Here is a 19,518-nt window from a genome sequence, read left to right on the forward strand (position 1 = left end):
CAATCCAAGGGCATTGGAGGCCAGCAAAACAAGGACGGCACGTTTTGGACCCCACAAAAATTGTGTATATGTGTGTACATATGGTTGCCAATGAATTGTATTTGAAGATAAAACAGAAGATTGCAAGCATGTATAAAGCAGACAAGCTGACGATGGACCTTGAGACAAAAAAATTGTATTCCTTCCTTCCTTCTTCTTACTGACAGCACTCATTTTCTTTATTGCTTTTTCTGCTCTGCATGCACCCCAGTTGCTGCAGAGTTATAAGGACATCACAACTGCATATCTGGATATATATGGACTTTTACTAATGTGCATTTATTACTGAAATATCTTTTAAAGTTGAAACCTAGGCTTCCTTGTGCTACTGACAAATTGCAGTCATGGGTTAAATCAATTCAACCAATCAAAAGAGTTTAGATTCTTTGCCTTCTTGTCTCAACCCTTTGGTTCAACCTTCATCACCATTTTCGTACAGACAGATCATGGAGAATTTCCTCTCCCTTTTTTCTCAGGGTAAAAAGGGCTGTTTGCCTGTTTCCATGACTCTTGAGTTTTTCTCAGGGTAAAATTGTAAAGATAATGGAATGAATTCAAGAAAATTGAATAATTTGGTAATTTTTTTTTAATTCCTGTTGATCAACATATAAGCTAAATGCTTTCATGAATAAATTAATTAGAACACACTTTAAAAAAAATCCCATTTAAAATTGTACAAATATATGGGTTGATAACATATTTTAGCAATGTTAAATGTAGTGTAGACAATGATTGAGTGGCATAACTTTGTTGATTAAACATTGACCTTTTTATTGGGTCCCCTCCACCTAATCCTAGTTTGTTAAATTTCAATCGCACACCACTCTCTAGAATAGGACATTTGCGAAGGAGAATGCTCAAACCCAGCTTAAATTTTTACATGGTTGTGATTGTGAGTATGAGTCAACCAACTCAGCTCAGCTCATCCAAGAGGCTGGACCACTTCTTGAAAAAAAAAAAAAAAAAGTAGGGAAAAAGAATCTGCCATGTTTGCTTTTCAAGTGAAAATACCGATAGCTTGGTTTTTGTTAATTTAATATTTTATATATTTTTTTATTAATAATTGTGATTTAAATCATTAATTATCGTTAAACGATACTAATAAGATAAATATGAGATGCTATCTACGTAAATACTATATTTATCACGTGTCATTATATCGTGTTTGTTACGTTAACGTTATTTAATAGTAATTAATAATTTAAATTATATTTGTTAATCGAACAAATAAATATAAGATATGAAATTAAAAAAAAAAACTATGATAACTCATATTTGAAAATGCAAAACTACATAATATTTTTCATATTTTTTCAAAAAAAATTATGATCCTTCAGGCCAATTCTAGCCCCCACCTGCCAACCATGGTAAACTCCCATCATTCATTTAAAAGATGGCGGAAACATATCCATTATTGATCACCCTCCAATTATATGAATTAAATGAGGATATACACTTTGTAGTTGACTTTAAATTTTAGTTTTTTTTTTTTAACAAAATTTAAACAAAGAGATATGGTATCAAATATTAAATAGTGGCATTATTTAATAAATATTTAATTAAATTAATTGCTTAAAACAATGGGGTATGGGAAATTTTTGAGCATTTTCAAAATCATCCATAAAATTTATTTTCTTATAAATTTATCCACACTTAATTATTTCTCTTTATCTTTTTTAGTTGTTTAAATTACACTCAATATATAAAATTTACGTTTTTATAATTTTCCTTAACTCAATTATTTCTTTTACTCTAATTCAATTTTATAAATTATTGAATTATGTACCCTTTGTTTAAAAAATAAATTTTATAAGAATACAATTCAATTAATTTATTTTTTTTATTATTTTTTATATTTAAAATTAAAAAATAATTATTTTTAATTTAATAAAAATTATTTAAATAAAGTAGAAATGAAGTTTATTTATATAAAAATTCAATCGAATTTTTTTTTATAAATAAATCATAAAGTTAATAATATATTATATATATATATATATTGTAATATATTTTTAATGTACACAAAAATAATATTATTTTTCATAAAAAAATATAAATTTTTCTTATAATATAAAAAATAAATCTCATTCATTTATAATTATGAGAAACAGTGCGTAATATCGAATGGGCAGGGTAGGTCACAGACGTCCCAGTTGTTGCTTATATATAAACAGAATCATAACGTCTATGTGCAAATGCTTTTAAAATAGCAAGATCCAGGTATACCACATGGCACAGGTACACTCATCCAATTTAATTAATAAAATATTTAATATCTAAATTTTTTTTTTATCAAGCATGAATCTATTATTATGTTAAGAAATTTGCAAGTGAACATTAAAAAATAAGTCCGATGACTCTAAACATTATTGTTAGCATATCAGCAGCAAAATGAACTCTCAAAATGGTCTCTCTTTTTTATCACTAATCAATAAGTTTTTCAGTGAAGAGTGCCATAAGAGTATATCAAATTAAATATAATTATTTTTACCTTAAAATTATAGATGTCATCGCACTTGTCTAGAAATGTTCATGTGAGCATTTTATGGGCCGTAGATGGGCCTTCATGTCAGTGGGCAAGGCACATTGCGAAGACCAATTCCTTGAATGATGGGCTTTCTTCGTTTTGTGGTCCATGGAGGGGAAATTCCCTTCTTTGTTATGTCGTTGTTCAGAAGACGACGTGTCGTTCTCATTCACCAAAGAAATAATCCCCAATAACTGAATTTGTGAATCTCATCATCACCACACAAGATTAGGGACCGACAAAACGACGGGTCGTTTAATACAGTGAAAGGGCAGGTCGTAAGAGGGGTTTAAGAACTCGCAACAAAACCCCTGAATCTGAGAGAATCTCTTCCTTCAATTTTAACACTGAATCCACCTGCTAACATTCTTTTGATTACCATGTTCTCTCGCTCTCTCGCTTCTCGAAATCTCAATTTCTTGTTCCATAGACGCAGAGGTACCTTCCTTTCTCTCTTCCTGTGTACTCAGATATAAGCACATAAATACCATTTTCTCTTTTCAACTCTGATTTCCTCTGCAGTGATTGCATATGAGTCCACAACTCCTCCATTTCAAGCCCTTTACTCCACTTACATTGTCGATGATAAACCAATTCTTGTAAGTCACTTTATTTATTTTTTTATTTTTAATCAGTTCCACTGTTTTGCTTTCGGCTTCTGCAATTCAATTCTTTGTGGATTTATTGTAATGTGTTTGTGTTTGAGAGTTTTTTTTTTTCTTTAATTGTGCAGGTAAGAGACTTCATCCATTCTGCATTATACCATCCAAAACACGGCTACTTCTCTCAAAGATCGAAGTCAGTTGGAGTTCTAGAGAAAAGCATTAAGTTCAATCAGCTTGAAGGTGCTTTTTTCTTTTTGGTTTCTCACTTAGTTACTCCTAAGTTATTTGGAATTTTGTTAGCTTGTGATTTATGATATGGGTTTTGTGAAATTAACGCAGAAGTTCAAGATTTGTGTATTTATTTGGGTCTTATTCCTTTCCTGTGGTACCATGCAAATTGTTGGGAAACAATGAAATATGGATTATGATTTACATCACAAGTTCGTTTGAAGTTGTTTTGAGGCTTCAACATGTTACTTGGTTTGCATGTTTTAGGCAGAAAAGCTTATATGAACCACTTGGATAAAGTCTACAAGCAAAGTGACACATCATGGTTTACTCCAGTGGAGCTTTTTAAGGTAATCTCGCTCACTCTCTGCTCATGTTTTCCAGAGTTGAGAAATCTCAATTAATATAATTAAGAATATAGAAAATTAGAGTTCAACTTTCTTTCACTCTCTTGTTGACTTGCCACTTTTTACCGAGAGGAGTAGTTGGCAGACCATTTCATTTCCACTTCCTGCAGTGTTGACCGTCTTGGTACAGTTGTCATCAGCTGTGACTCCCTTAAGTTAGCTGTTAAAACAAAAAAGTAAATTGCAGTATAGCTCACAATTAAGAATCTAAATTCTGTTTGTGTCATTGTGTTATTTGCATTCATAATGGCGGCAATTGATCCTTTATTAACAAATGAAAATTAAAAGGAGCTTTTCTTCTATTTGTCTGTGTTTGTAATGCTTTATATCTCTTTGATGTTGTGAACTTTCCCTTCTTTGTAGCCTTGGTATGCCCATGGTATTGCTGAAGCCATATTGCGAACAGCTAACCTTTCAGTTCCACTAAAAGTAAGCTCCATCTTTCTTGGTGAAACATTTGACATATCAAATATAGTTCGTATATATCATTATTTATGTGATAATTTGCTCATATTTCTGGTTTTTCATCACAACTTACCTTGACATTATTCTCTTGTGTCAAGGAGAAAGTTTATTTATCACTTTGGTGACCTAAATGGCATGGATGATTTGGTGAAATTGAAATTTTATCAGGAAGTGATCAGTGCATTTGTGTTGAAGTGCTGGATCGATCCATCTGTGTTATATTTTCTTCTGAAAACCCATTTACATCCTATTGGTTTAGAACCAGGTGGCAAATCAACTAGAACCCATGTATTATTAAATAATAATGAATCCATTTCATCATTGATTGCCTCTTTCCAAAAGGCCACATCCCTTGTAGTCATTGCCTCTTGAAACGTTTTAGGATCATTTTCTACATTTAACAAAATTGGTATTTTGTTAAGTACAACTGACCTATTGCCTTCTACCAGAAAAACAATAGCCTAAGAAGATATAAAATCTGGATGTAAATTATTTTCTTTTCTAATACGTTGACTTCTTCTAATTTTATTAGAAGAATCTAACTTTCTTTGTTGCTAGACGCCGATTCAAAATTAATATCAATACTAGAACCATTGCTTTGACTTGAACTATTCATGGGCTCATGTATAGGGTCATTATGAAATTTATTTTCAATAAATTCAACATCCCTAGATTCTACAATTACATTTAAGTCTAAATTTAAAATTCTATAAGCTTTGGAATTTTCGCATAACCAACGAAACTCCTTTCAAAGCTCTAGGACCTAATTTAGTCCTTTTAGGATCCAAACTCTATAATATGCTAAACAATTCCACACTCTTAAATAGTTCAAGTTAGGTTTTCTATTTTTCCATAATTCATATGGAGAAATCTTAAATTTTCTAGAAGGAATTCTATTATGTAAGTGACAAGCAAGTAAGTAAAGCTTCTCCCATAAGTTTTTGGTAAATTAGATTTCACAAGCATAGAATTAAGCATATCCACTAAGGTTCTATTCTTTCTTTCGCCAACCCATTTTGTTGTGGTGTATAAGGTGCACTTATTTGATGTATAATTCCATTTTCTTCACAAAATGAAGAAAATTCATTGGAAAAATACTCACCACCTCGCTACTTCTCAAAATTTTGATTTTTTTCTTTTTGATTCTCAACTTCGATTTATAAATCAAACATTTGGAATGCTTGATCTTTATTTTTCATTAAATAAACATAAGTATATTTGGAGAAATCATCTATGAAAGTTATAAAATATCTATTTCCTCCTTTAGTCAATATTCCATTTAATTCACAAATATCGAATGCACAAGTTCTAATAACTTAGAAGATCTTTCAACTTTTGGAAAAGATTTCTTAATCATTTTTGCTTGAATACGATTTCACAAGATTTTTATTATCATCTATATATGAAATTAAACCATGTTTAGCCATAAATTTTAAAGATTTAAAACTAATATGTGCTAAACGATCATGCCATAAAGATAAAGATGACTCAACAAGATAAATGTAAATATTCATATTATTATTAATACCGAGTTTAAACATTCCATCACATGAGTAACCTTTTCCCACAAATAGTCCATTTATGGACACAATTATTTTATCGGACTCCAGCAATGTACTTTATAACCTTTCTTACACAAATGACTAGCGGACACAAGATTTTTCCTTATTTCCGCACATACAACACATTTACTAATAATAGCTTCTTTCCGTATGAAGTTTAATTCAACACTTCATTTTCCCACCACTTTAGCGAATCATGATTGCCCATTAGAACTTTCTCGCCATTTACAACTTCTTCATAATTTTTAAATTGAGTCTTATCATTGCAAACATGAACAGAGCTCTAATCATACCACCAATCATTGGATTTGGTTGTTGTAGCCATATTGAGTTCTGTTACCATTCCAATATGCAACTGATATCATTGCAATCAATTCGAGTTTGTTCAACTATATTTGCTTTATTGGAATTCGAGCACTATTATTCGTATCTTCTTATGTTTCTTTAGAAACCTGCATTCACGCTTGTAGTGCCCTTTCTTGCCACAATTGTAACAAGTTCTTCCTTTCTTTGATTTGTCATGTCGCCATAACTAGTACTGCTGTTCGCTTCGTAAAACTTTCTCTTACTTCCAATTTTTCTTTGAAAATTCACTTTGCACAAAATTAACTTTTGTAGTAGATTGAAACAAATTTCTTATCACGATTTCTTGTCTCTTCTTCAATGCGCAAGTGTTTCGAACTGCTCAAGAGAAAAATCTTCTGTGGTATGCAAGAATTTTTCCTATAATCATTCCAACTAGGAGGAAGTTTTGCTATTATTCCTCCTACTTGCAATGATTCAGAACTATCACTTTCAAATCTTTAAGTTTTGAAACCAGACATGTAACTCATGGACTTGATCCATAATGTATATATTATCAACCATTTGGAATTCAAAATATTTCATGATGAGAAATTTATCCACACCTTGTTTTTCCGAGTTGTATTTGAACTCCGTTGATTTCCAGATTTCCATTGGAGACTTGATGTATAAATAGATCATACACTATTCGACAAGTTGTTAAGAATATGACCTCTGCATAGCAATTCATCTTCTTCACGCTTGTCTCGATCCGCTTTCACTTGTTCGTAATCTTCCGAGTTGGTGGTGAAATAAAAGTGCACTTGGATCAAGTTTATAAGAAATCTTCAATGTGGTGAGTAAGAATAGCATCTTGTCTTTCCAAATAACATAGTTTGTCCCATCAAAACGATCAAGTTTCACAAACTCTTGATTCATCACACTAAAATTCTGACTCCATTGCGATTAATACCTTAAAATTGTTGAGGCAAGGTGTAGAATAGGCTTTGAGGCGTGAAGAATCACTATCTTTAAGGTATTAATTGCCCCATAGATAAGGTTATGGCAATATACCTCCGTGATACAACAAATCAATCGCAAACAAAGAATCCTCAAGATTTCCCTAAGATTTATATTTTTATAGAACTCTTTTTAGAGAGAATTTAGAGAAGAAGAAAAGAATAAGTAGTAGAAGTAGTATGGATTGAAAAACTCATCCATATTTATAAAGAATGAAAACTCATGGCACCTTGACTAGATAGACACATCCTATCTCCAATATACATCATCTGCTTATTATGTAATAATTATGTCTACTTATTAAAAGATACCTATACAAATAGTTGTACTATTTGTATATAATAGACAGATCTGCTTATTAACAGATACCTATACAACTAGTGATTGTATGTTGATAGAATATATGTCATTAATTATACACATCTACTTGTTAAGTGTCATAATAGAATAATATATATTGAATTATATATATATAATTCTATACATATTTCACTCTTGCCATTCCTTCACTTTCTTATATTTTAACAATATAGAAATTTTTTTCTCTCTATACTATCTAACATACAAGCTATTTATAACATGGACCACTTCTTGAAAAAAAAAAAAAAAGTAGGGAAAAAGAATCTGCCATGTTTGCTTTTCAAGTGAAAATACCGATAGCTTGGTTTTTGTTAATTTAATATTTTATATATTTTTTTTATTAATAAATATGATTTAAATCATTAATTATCGTTAAACGATACTAATAAGATAAATATAAGATGCTACTCACGTAAATACTATATTTATCACATGTCATTATATCGTGTTTATCACGTTAACGCTATTTAATAGTAATTAACAGTTTAAATTATATTTGTTAATTGAAAAAAAAATATAGGATATGGAATTAAAAAAAAAAACCTATGATAACTCATACTTGAAAATGAAAAACTACATAATATTTTTCATATTTTTCCCAAAAAATTATGATCCTTCAGGCCAATTCTAGCCCCCACATGCCAAGCATGGTAAAGTCTCATCATTCATTTCAAAGATGGCGGAATCATATCCATCATTGATCACCCTCCAATTATATGAATTAAATGAGGATATACACTTTGTAGTTGACTTTAAATTTGAGTTTTTTTTTTTTTAACAAAATTTAAACAAAGAGATATGGTATCAAATATTAAATAGTGGCATTATTTAATAAATATTTAATTAAATTCATTGCTTAAAACAACAGGGTATGGGAAATTTTTGAGCATTTTCAAAATTATCCATAAAATTTATTTTCTTATAAATTTATCCACACTTAATTATTTCTCTTTATCTTTTTTAGTTGTTTAAATTACACTCAATATATAAAATTTATGTTTTTATAATTTGCCTCAACTCCATTATTTCTTTTACTCTTATTCAATTTTATAAATTATTGAATTACGTAACCCTTTGTTTGAAAAATGAATTTTATAAGAATACAATTCAATTAATTTATTTTTTTTATTATTTTTCATATTTAAAATTAAAAAATAATTATTTTTAATTTAATAAAATTTATTTAAATAAAGTAGAAATGAAGTTTATTTATATAAAAATTCAATCGAATTCTTTCTTATAAATAAATCATAAAGTTAATAATATATTATATATATATAAATTGTAATATATTTTTAATGTACACAAAAATAATATTATTTTTTATAAAAATATAAATTTTTTTTATAATATAAAAAATAAATCTCATTTATTTATAATTATGAGAGACGGTATGTAATATCGAATGGGCAGGGTAGGACACAGACGTCCAGTTGTTGCTTATATATAAACAGAATCATAACGTCTATGTGCAAATGCTTTTAAAATAGCAAGATCCAGGTGTACCACGTGGCACAGGTACACTCATCCAATTTAATTAATAAAAATATTTAATATTCAATTTTTTTTTTTTTTTATCAAGCATGAATCTATTATTATGTTAAGAAATTTGCAAGTGAACATTAAAAAATAAGTTCGATGACTCTAAACATTATTGTTAGCATGTCAGCAGCAAAATGAACTCTCAAAATGGTCACTCTTTTTTATCACTAATCAATAAGTTTTTCAGTGAAGAGTGCCATAAGAGTATATCAAATTAAATATAATTATTTTTACCTTAAAATTATAGATGTCATCGCACTTGTCTAGAAATGTTCATGTGAGCATTTTATGGGCCGTAGATGGGCCTTCATGTCAGTGGGCAAGGCACATTGCGAAGACCAATTCCTTGAATGATGGGCTTTCTTCGTTTTGTGGTCCATGGAAGGGAAATTCCCTTCTTTGTTATGTGGTTGTTCAGAAGACGACGTGTCGTTCTCATTCACCAAGGAAATAATTCCCAATAACTGAATTTGTGATTCTCATCATCGCCACACAAGATTAGGGGCTGACAAAACGACGGGTCGTTTAATACAGTGAAGGGGCAGGTCGTAAGAGGGGTTTAAGAACTGGCAACAAAACCCTGAGTCTTGAGAGAATCTCTTCCTTCAATTTTAACACTGAATCCACCTGCTAACATTCTTTTGATTACCATGTTCTCTCGCTCTCTCCTTTCTCGAAATCTCAATTTCTTGTTCCATAGACGCAGAGGTACCTTCCTTTCTCTCTTCCTGTGTACTCAGATATAAGCACATAAATACAATTTTCTCTTTTCAACTCTGATTTCCTCTGCAGTGATTGCATATGAGTCCACAACTCCTCCATTTCAAGCCCTTTACTCCACTTACTTTGTCGATGATAAACCAATTCTTGTGAGTCACTTTATTTATTTATTTATTTTTAATCAGTTCCACTGTTTTGCTTTCGGCTTCTGCAATTCAATTCTTTGTGGATTTATTGTAATGTGTTTGTGTTTGAGAGTTTTTTTTTTCTTTAATTGTGCAGGTAAGAGACTTCATCCATTCTGCATTATACCATCCAAAACACGGCTACTTCTCTCAAAGATCGAAGTCAGTTGGAGTTCTAGAGAAAAGCATTAAGTTCAATCAGCTTGAAGGTGCTTTTTTCTTTTTGGTTTCTCACTTAGTTACTCCTAAGTTATTTGGAATTTTGTTAGCTTGTGATTTATGATATGGGTTTTGTGAAATTAACGCAGAAGTTCAAGATTTGTGTATTTATTTGGGTCTTATTCCTTTCCTGTGGTACCATGCAAATTGTTGGGAAACAATGAAATATGGATTATGATTTACATCACAAGTTCGTTTGAAGTTGTTTTGAGGCTTCAACATGTTACTTGGTTTGCATGTTTTAGGCAGAAAAGCTTATATGAACCACTTGGATAAAGTCTACAAGCAAAGTGACACATCATGGTTTACTCCAGTGGAGCTTTTTAAGGTAATCTCTCTCACTCTCTGCTCATGTTTTCCAGAGTTGAGAAATCTCTATTAATATAGTTAAGAATATAGAAAATTAGAGTTCAACTTTCTTTCACTCTCTTGTTGACTTGCCACTTTTTACCGAGAGGAGTAGTTGGCAGACCATTTCATTTCCACTTCCTGCAGTGTTGACCGTCTTGGTACAGTTGTCATCAGCTGTGACTCCCTAAAGTTAGCTGTTAAAACAAAAAAGTAAATTGCAGTATAACTCACAATTAAGAATCTAAATTCTGTTTGTGTCATTGTGTTATTTGCATTCATAATGGCGGCAATTGATCCTTTATTAACAAATGAAAATTAAAAGGAGCTTTTCTTCTATTTTTCTGTGTTTGTAATTCTTTATATCTCTTTGATGTTGTGAACTTTCCCTTCTTTGTAGCCTTGGTATGCCCATGGTATTGCTGAAGCCATATTGCGAACAGCTAACCTTTCAGTTCCACTAAAAGTAAGCTCCATCTTTCTTGGTGAAACATTTGACATATCAAATATAGTTCGTATATATCATTATTCATGTGATAATTTGCTCATATTTCTGGTTTTTCATCATAACTTACCTTGACATTATTCTCTTGTGTCAAGGAGAAAGTTTATTTATCACTTTGGTGACGTAAATGGCATGGATGATTTGGTGAAATTGAAATTTTATCAGGAAGTGATCAGTGCATTTGTGTTGAAGTGCTGGATTGAATGGGTAGTCTTGTACTCTTATTCTCTCTGAGAAATTAATGGGTTTGAAGGAAAATCTTCATAATTACATAACACATTGGCTATGTCATACACTGCAGTAATCTTACTTGATCTTTCATTCTTTAGATTCAGTTTGCAACATATTAAATATTGGCCATTGCTTTTGTTGATTTTTTTTTTTTTGGGTTTGTAAGAGTTCAGCAGCTTTCATGCCACATTCTAAAATATATAAATTTGATTTATACAAGTCAATTATTTTTGCATTTCTCATTTCTGTTTATGCATCGAGGTTCACTCAGTGAACAACTTGAGTCTGAAAATTGATCCTGTTGTTGGACATTGCGCACTCAGATATATGAAATTGGTGGTGGATCTGGAACTTGTGCAAAGGGCATAATGGATTACATAATGTTGAATGCACCTGCAAGAGTGTACAACAGTTTGACTTACACGTATGTGCATTTGCTATCCCTTTATAAAGTAAATGAAACCTTGTTATGACAAACATTAAGCTTTTACATTTTTGTGATATCCATCTAAATTTGGTGCTTTATATGGATAGGAGTATATCATTTCAATATATGCATTTATGTATACAAGTATGCCTTATTTTATGTCTGGACTAGAAAGTTAACATGTATTTTATTGTTCTTAACTTATGTTTCATTTGGTTCAGCTCAGTGGAAATCAGTCCATCACTTGCTGAAATACAAAAAGAAACTGTTGGAGAAGTTCGCAGTCACTTGTCAAAGTTTAAAGTAGAATGTCGTGATGCTGCTGACCGGAGTGGATGGGGTATGGTTCATTAAACTATGAATCTATTCTTCTTTTTCATCATTATTGCTGACCCAAATTTTATTTCCATTTCTATGCATAATTCATTAATTTTAAGTCACCTAGTGTACTCAAAACCCATGCTGGGATTACAATATTTTGAAGAATTGAAGGCCATCCATTTGCATTTGTCATTAATAATATTAAACTCATTCGATATGACTAATACCTATATCTCCAGCTCCTCTCCAGTGTCCGTTATCCCTAGGTAATCTGAAGTGCAGCTTGGATAAGCATCACAATTGTCCATAAATTTTGGGGGCTCTATGGAAAAAACTTCTAGGGAAATTTAACTCTGTAGCATTCTCAAAATCCTATAAAGCAGACAGCTTTATTATAAGCACAAATAGAGAGTTGGTTTATTTTACTTTTATCCATATCAATCTTTCAAGAGTCACACTGTGAAGAAAGAGACGAGCTTGTGGATTATGTTGCTTTTAATTTTGATATAGTTATACGATTATTCAATTGTGCTTCTGGTTTCTTTTCTAACAGGGGATATGGAGCAACAGCCATGTTGGGTAATCATGCTTGAGGTATGTTTTGAGTTACTATATTTTTGGGTACAGACTGCTGCTATTGGAGCAATAGCATAAGTTATTCCTCAAATATTTGGGTATGATAAACATTCCGCTATTGCTTCCTACCTACTTGATCTTGTTGGTAAGGAACATTTTGCACATAAGAATTTTAATCTTATATATGATGTACGCAATAGAAATAGCAAATAATTTTGGCCTTAAATTTTTTAATTCTTTGTCCTCCTCATGTTTGGACTAGAACCACTGTGATAAAATAACAGTAATAGATTGCTTCCTTATCCCTGTAGAGAGAATGGCTCTCCTATCCCTATTTTGCAATCTGAAAGCAATTATACTTATGAATGCCTAACCTGCAAGTTTACATATATACGTTTATTTCTTGCAGGTTCTTGATAATCTTGCGCATGACCTTATTTATTCTGAAAATCAAGTTTTGCCATGGAAGGAAGTATGGGTTGAGAAGCAACCTGATAGGTAAGAAACAGTATGATATCATTATCCTTGAATTGCTTAGTTGCAAGTATGTAACTGCTTTTATGACTTTTCACATCATGAATAGTATTTTGAGAAATCAAGCAGCATTTTGTACACATCTTACTAGTGACATTATTGTGCAACCATGACCCAACTCCGCAAAAATCTTTCATTTGCATGTGCATGTACTACCTCCTTTCATCACATGCTTCTTCTATCTTATATGGTTATATCCACTTAAAATTTTTAATAAGATTTACTATAACCTCATAAATTCACCTACTTGGAACAGTAAGCATCCTAGTGTTCTGTGATTATGTACTTTTAACACTTCTGCTACAAAGTGCAATGTTGTCGGCTGACATTTCTTACCTGTGGCAAATTGGGGGATGCTTTGCAAGCTTTTTACTTGGAATTAGTTGATTCTAAGAAATATAATTGTAAAAGGGTTAAAATCTTGAAGTTTCACACCCAATAGTTTGTTAATTACAGTTAATAATTGAAGTTCTGACTAAATATAACTACCATTGGCCTACTTCATTTTATCCTTGGTTGCTTAGGTATTATGCATTTGCAGGAAAACACTCTCAGAGCTGTACAAGCCACTACAAGACCCATTGATTAAGTGTTGTGTTGAGATTATGGAATTGGACAGTAATCAACCTGTATCAAAAGCAAGAAGCATTTGGTCTAAGGTGTTTCCAAAACCCCGAAGATGTTGGTTACCAACCAGCTGCTTGGTGAGGAATTGATGATTCTTATTTTATAAATTTTGTTTAATGTATAAAAACTTAATTCTTACATTTACTCTTCATTGGACATGCAGAAATTACTACAGGTGTTGCATGAGGCATTACCAAAGATGTCATTAATTGCCTCAGACTTTAGTTACCTACCTGATGTAAGCATACCTGGTGAAAGGGCTCCTTTGGTTTCAACCAAGGTAACCTTACTACTGTTATAATTATTTATGTTCAAGCTTATCATGTCCTCTTACATTTACTCTTTATGTTTTATTTAGAACTCTTTTAAGTTGTGTGTTCTGCAGCTTCTGCTTCCTATTATAACTCATTGTCATTTTAAACTTTATGCTGTAACATTATTCTGGAAAATGTGAAGTATTGAAAGGCCATAGTCTCATCATTCTGGATAGTTAAAAGACTAAAAGATAATACTGACACTTCTAAAAAAAATTCATTATCCTTGGCTTGATCTGTAGTAAATCACAACTAAGGAGTCTCCTTTTCTTCTCAAATACAAAGAACACGATTGTACTCTTCTCACTTAAATATGATTTCACCTTTAGTTTCTCCCTCAAAGAATAGACCACGATGCCAAAGATGATTTACCTTATTGACCTTTTGATCCACAGAAAGATGGCCACAGCTCTGATTACAAAAGCTATCTGGAAGCAAAGGTTCTCTCTCTCTCTCTCTCTCTCCCCCCCCTGTTATGAATCAATTAGTTAGGTTCCTTTAAGAAACTCATAGTGATTGCAGGGTGATGCTGATATCTTTTTCCCCACTGACTTTTGGCTTTTGGAACGTATGGACCATTACTGTTCTGGCTGGCTGAAAATGCATCAAGATAAATCATCCAAGCAAGGGAAGAAGAGGCGAACCCTTGTAGTAAGTTCCTTCTTACAGTGTAGCGTTGGCTTTTCTCTGGCTCATAATTACCTTATCTAAATGATGATTAAATTGTTTGGGTGGTAAACCATACTTGTCATACGTGGAAAACTACATATCAGTTTAACAAAATTCTTTGGTTTAAGACTGGTGTTTATGAATTATGATTCGCCCCTAGTGTTAGTGAACAAATTAGATTGTGCTCGATGTGTACCAAATAAATGTAAATAGCCCACCCAAAACTTTGTGAGATGCATCCTCACTCTTCCTAACATAATTACTTCTCCATGTTACTCTAACTTGCATAATCTTTTGTAGCTTGACACGTCATCATTCATGGAAGAGTTTGGTCTGCCCTCCAAGACAAGGACCAAGGACGGATACAACCCACTTCTAGATGACTTCAAGAATACTAAATTTTATCTTAGTGTTCCAACTCATAACATAAAGTAGACAGAATCTGAAAAAGGAAGAGTGATACAGTCTACAATTTAAATTCTCCGACTGATTTCCAAGGAAGCATGAGGTTGACACTTCTTCGAAGTGCTAACATAGTCTGGATCAAATCATCTAAAGAAAAATGGGCAATATAAATCAAGTGAGACACAATATGCAAATTTGATATAGCTTCTCTGGAGCCATTTTGCTTTGTTATGTAGCTTTTCTACAAGATTGTTCAAAAGCAACGCAGCTAAATTGGTTGTTCTTAGATTTCACATTTCTCCAAGGAAGAGACATCTTCTAATGCTGGATGGTAACATTGGATGCTCTGAAGATCAGAAATATCTTCTTATGTTGATTCTTTTCTGTTGTCTCAGTTTTACTACCTATTTTTCCTTCCAAAGAAGCAGATGCTGCATTTTTTTCTCAGTTATATAATTTTTACAGAACAAGAATAAATGTTAAGTCGAGAAATACTACTTATTGGAGTATTGCAAGGGATTATATTTTTTTTATTTGGTATTTACTCTGTTGTTTAATCAATTTCATTATTTTGTTATGACCATAAATTCAAAGTTTATAGACAAAATATCAAAATAAAAAAAAAATCAGTTAATTGTATGAATTTCAATATTATACAAGTACTGTTTTAATGATTTTTTTTTTTTTTTTGGTATTAATGATTGCTTACCACAAAGTAATGCTTCAAGCTATTATGTTGTCTGGTAAAAACAGCAAAGCAGGCCTTTGTGCAGTGGAATCATGGTCACCCCAAGTAACCAGGGTTCTTTTCCAGTTTCCATTTATAAAGATTTACGGTTTGTCGTATAAAGTTACCAATATATGCCAGCCTTGGTATATATATAAAACCACCGCGCGTTGTTAGATGGAATGGAATTAACAGCAGATTTGAATGGCTAGTTAGCTAAGCATCCAAGGCAATAGCAAGGCAACACCTCAAGTATACAAGAATGCATCTAAACTATTCAGTTCACAACTATTTACTTTGTTTCTTGCATTCTTCGCTGGCAACTCCATTCCAACATTTTCAAGGACGAAGTTCATAAAATTTTTACGGAATGAACAATAGAAAATAAATAATTCATAATTCAAAATTGCAGAAAGAAATCTATATGGCATGACATAAAATAAAATAACTACCACGAAAATAATCCAGTCAAAAAAGAAATTGTTAAAACAGAAAACAAATTTAGCTGCAACGACAATAATCTCAAATTTCCCGCTTAAAAAAAAAAACTCCAAATCAATATTTGATGGGAGAAATAATGTCTAGCTGGGATCCAAGCTTCTCCTCTGCAACCTTCTCAGCTTTAACCCTTAGTTTTGTCAACTGCTTCTTCCTCTCATAAGCCACCTGAGCCCTCTCCTTTCTCTTCCTCTCAAGCTCCTGCAGAGAATAACAGACACCAGAAAAGGTATCAATATATATTCATATCTAGATTATATAATAAGAAGATATCATGTCATATAGAACTACATAGAGAATATTTGCAAAGGAACAAAAGATGCTAAATACAAGTAGAACCAAAAGCAACGTCCGCCACAAAATAATGTTCCCAACTCTTAATATGTTCATATGCATATCTATGGGATGCCAGCTGGAAATGTAAAACTCAACATAACAAAGAAAAACTAGCGTAATAAGATTGATGGCTTTAATTTCTCCCATCATAAAATGACAAAGCAAGTACTATAGACATTTTCCAGTGCCTTTATTCAGTTTGAGATTCCAGCATTAATAAAAAGGTATTGAGCAGTGAACTACCTAAATGCCCACTATACTGCTTATCAACAGAAGAGGCCAATATACTTAAACAACAATGTGGCACATTGGAAAAAGCTGAAAGAAACTGGATAGGAACTCCATACCTTGATTGTCTCATAGTGGTTCCATCCCACCTCAGATGAAAGCCTGCCCAACAAACAGTACTTATGTCCAGCCTGAAGCCTCAACACCCTGATTTGTTGCAAAATCCAGAGAGAACGATTATCAATATCCAGTGAAAGCAAACAAAAAAGATGTTATGCAAGGATATCACATTCAAATGACTCACTTGAGAGCATCAGGGATAACCATCCTCTTCATCTTATCATATGGAGGTGGAACTCCCTCATAAACCTTCAAGCGAGCAAGGGCAGCCTCTCCACGCTTGGTCTTATGGGGAATCATCCTTCAAAACAAAGACAAATTTAGAATGCCAAAGAGACGGCTACACTCTTCAATTGTACCAGAAAACAAATTGCCAAAATTGCCATACATATGCATTAAAAACTGAATCAGCAAGGCATAATAAGACCTTTGGATTCTTAAGGTTCAGGAAATTATGCATCTTTTGACTACTAATTGATATAACAATCAATTTTCCTATTATCATCCTTGAAACGCAGAATCATGCCTACCCCAACTCGAATGCACCCATCAAAATCGTATCCTAGCCTAACGACAATGAAGCCATGATTCACCGTTAAGGTGAGCTTTCTAAACTCAACTCGGCAACTCTAAACTAAATGTCTACATTTCTTCGCCCAAAGTTATAAATTTTCATAAAACAGAGATAAATGATCTTACCCGCGGATTGTGCGCCAGAGGATCTTGGAAGGGGCACGGAAGTGGATGGGACCATGAGAAGGCTTAGTGTTCATGCGCTTACGCAAGAACCTCATGTACTTCATCTTCTGTCTCACCAAGCCACCAGAGATGCAAATCTCCTCGCACCTTACAACCACGACTTTTTGGCCGTTCAGGAGCTCCTTTGCTATGATAGACGCAAGCCTACCAAGCATGTGGTGCCTTGCATCCACCACCACCCTCTTGGCGCAGATCCCTGACCCCGACACCATTGTTACTCTTCCTCTCACTGCCTGGCTTAGCGGCTGGGTAAGGGAAACGAAGAATGAGAAGATAATGAGGAGGTCCTAGGGTTCTGAGAAGTGGGTTTCCTGGGGTTTACATGGGTTTGTGCATCGCAGGGTTTGGGCTTCAATGTTCTCGGCCCAGTTATTGGTCTTGGGCATCGTCTCGGTCCATTTTGCAAGCCCATCAAATATATTTCTTTTTTTTTTTTCTTTTTAGAGCCCATCAAGTATATGGGGAAATACGAATAACAAAACATAATATTTAATTTGTAATTTTTCTTTGCATTATTCTTAGCTTATTTTCACATAAAAAAATTATTTTCAAGTGTGTGCTGAGCTGTTTTATCATTGAAAAAATTATTTAACGTATTGGAATTATTATTTCATTTATTATATTTATAATTGACAAAAAAAATTAATTGAATTAGATTCTTATAAATTTGTAATTTTCGCACATACTGTTATGGAATTACTTAATGTATTTATTATAAAAAAATATATGATATATTTATATGGGATGTATATATTATAAATTTATTGGTAATTTCTGCTAAAAAGGGATAATTAAATCCCACATGATCAAGTGAAAGCTTACAAACGAATTTTAGAATGTAGACCCCTCTTTTACAGTTTAGCTACACTCATTTAGAGACTTTAGATATGTCCTGATTGTTATGAGCAACGTTTTCCTTGTGGAACAAAATAGTTTCTCAAGTTAGTCATTTCGATAATGGAGCAGTCGTCAGTGTTGAGTCTTCTTGAATAATAGGGCAGATGGAATCCTGTCAACCGATCCTTATGCTCCACAACCATTAATGCGGAGGGTTCCATCAAGCAAGCTAGTCTCTGGAGCCTTGACTGAAACCCCACATGATCAAACACCTTGTACATGTATACGAGTTAGGACAAAAGTAATTAGAGTGAGCAAAGCATGAAAACGAAAGAGAAAGGGTGGTGTAGGAGGTGAATGAACCTTTCCCAAATGCAAAAATGACTCAGAGGAGGACCCGACAAGCAAATGCCAGCATCAGCAGCCTAATACTACAAGATCTTGATTTCTGACAAGTCAATCCACGGCGAGAAGGTACGGGACGCGTTGACTTTGCACCACCTCATATTGAGTGCTAAATCATTGTAGTTCAAACAAAAACCATTGCAGAAACTGTCTCCACCTCTCCTTTTCTCTCTGTGCTATCTATTAGCATCTTCTTCCTCTCCTCTCACATATACACATGAGAGAGACAAGAGAGAGAGATTCCACATGGGTTCAAAAAGTCAGCACTTCTATTCTGTTGCCATGGTCGCAGGTTTTTGTCCTTACAAAGATAATAGTCAACCCTAGGAAGGATACAGATACAGTACATTACACCACACACCATTGAATTGAAGTTTTTAACTGTGGAAAGTTTGCATATATTATATTTAGAATTCTAGAACTAAACAAAAAATATTTCCCTTTTATTTTTTTGGTTTATAAAGGAGCTCTAGCATGAGACTTTACTGAA

The 19,518-nt window shown here is 32.7% G+C and overlaps 3 protein-coding genes across 3 annotated transcripts; 2 read left to right on the forward strand and 1 right to left on the reverse strand.

Annotated features, from left to right (window-relative positions):
• Positions 1-2,784: 2,784 nt before the first annotated feature.
• Positions 2,785-4,471, forward strand: LOC131173882 (uncharacterized). The gene is made up of 5 exons (XM_058136518.1): positions 2,785-3,004; positions 3,089-3,165; positions 3,300-3,411; positions 3,667-3,749; positions 4,170-4,471. Exons 1-5 carry the CDS (start codon positions 2,947-2,949, stop codon positions 4,347-4,349), a joined length of 510 nt encoding a protein of 169 aa, XP_057992501.1. The 5' UTR covers positions 2,785-2,946; the 3' UTR covers positions 4,350-4,471.
• Positions 4,472-9,594: 5,123 nt separating this feature from the next.
• On the forward strand, positions 9,595-15,651 carry LOC110636227 (uncharacterized). The gene is made up of 14 exons (XM_021785842.2): positions 9,595-9,745; positions 9,830-9,906; positions 10,040-10,151; positions 10,407-10,489; positions 10,910-10,975; positions 11,569-11,669; positions 11,894-12,012; positions 12,547-12,587; positions 12,979-13,067; positions 13,645-13,807; positions 13,894-14,010; positions 14,440-14,484; positions 14,567-14,695; positions 15,014-15,651. The coding sequence occupies exons 1-14, from the start codon at positions 9,688-9,690 to the stop codon at positions 15,146-15,148; spliced, it is 1,335 nt and encodes a 444-aa protein (XP_021641534.2). The 5' UTR covers positions 9,595-9,687; the 3' UTR covers positions 15,149-15,651.
• A 600-nt stretch (positions 15,652-16,251) lies between these two features.
• On the reverse strand, positions 16,252-18,085 carry LOC110636229 (60S ribosomal protein L13a-4). The gene is made up of 4 exons (XM_021785844.2): positions 17,727-18,085; positions 17,212-17,328; positions 17,027-17,114; positions 16,252-16,544 (listed from the first exon to the last, which is right to left on the reverse strand). The coding sequence occupies exons 1-4, from the start codon at positions 17,996-17,998 to the stop codon at positions 16,401-16,403; spliced, it is 621 nt and encodes a 206-aa protein (XP_021641536.1). The 5' UTR covers positions 17,999-18,085; the 3' UTR covers positions 16,252-16,400.
• Between the last annotated feature and the right edge of the window lie 1,433 nt (positions 18,086-19,518).

The sequence above is a fragment of the Hevea brasiliensis genome, chromosome 15, assembly GCF_030052815.1.
Source record: "Hevea brasiliensis isolate MT/VB/25A 57/8 chromosome 15, ASM3005281v1, whole genome shotgun sequence".
In the NCBI taxonomy this organism is placed as follows: domain Eukaryota; kingdom Viridiplantae; phylum Streptophyta; class Magnoliopsida; order Malpighiales; family Euphorbiaceae; genus Hevea; species Hevea brasiliensis.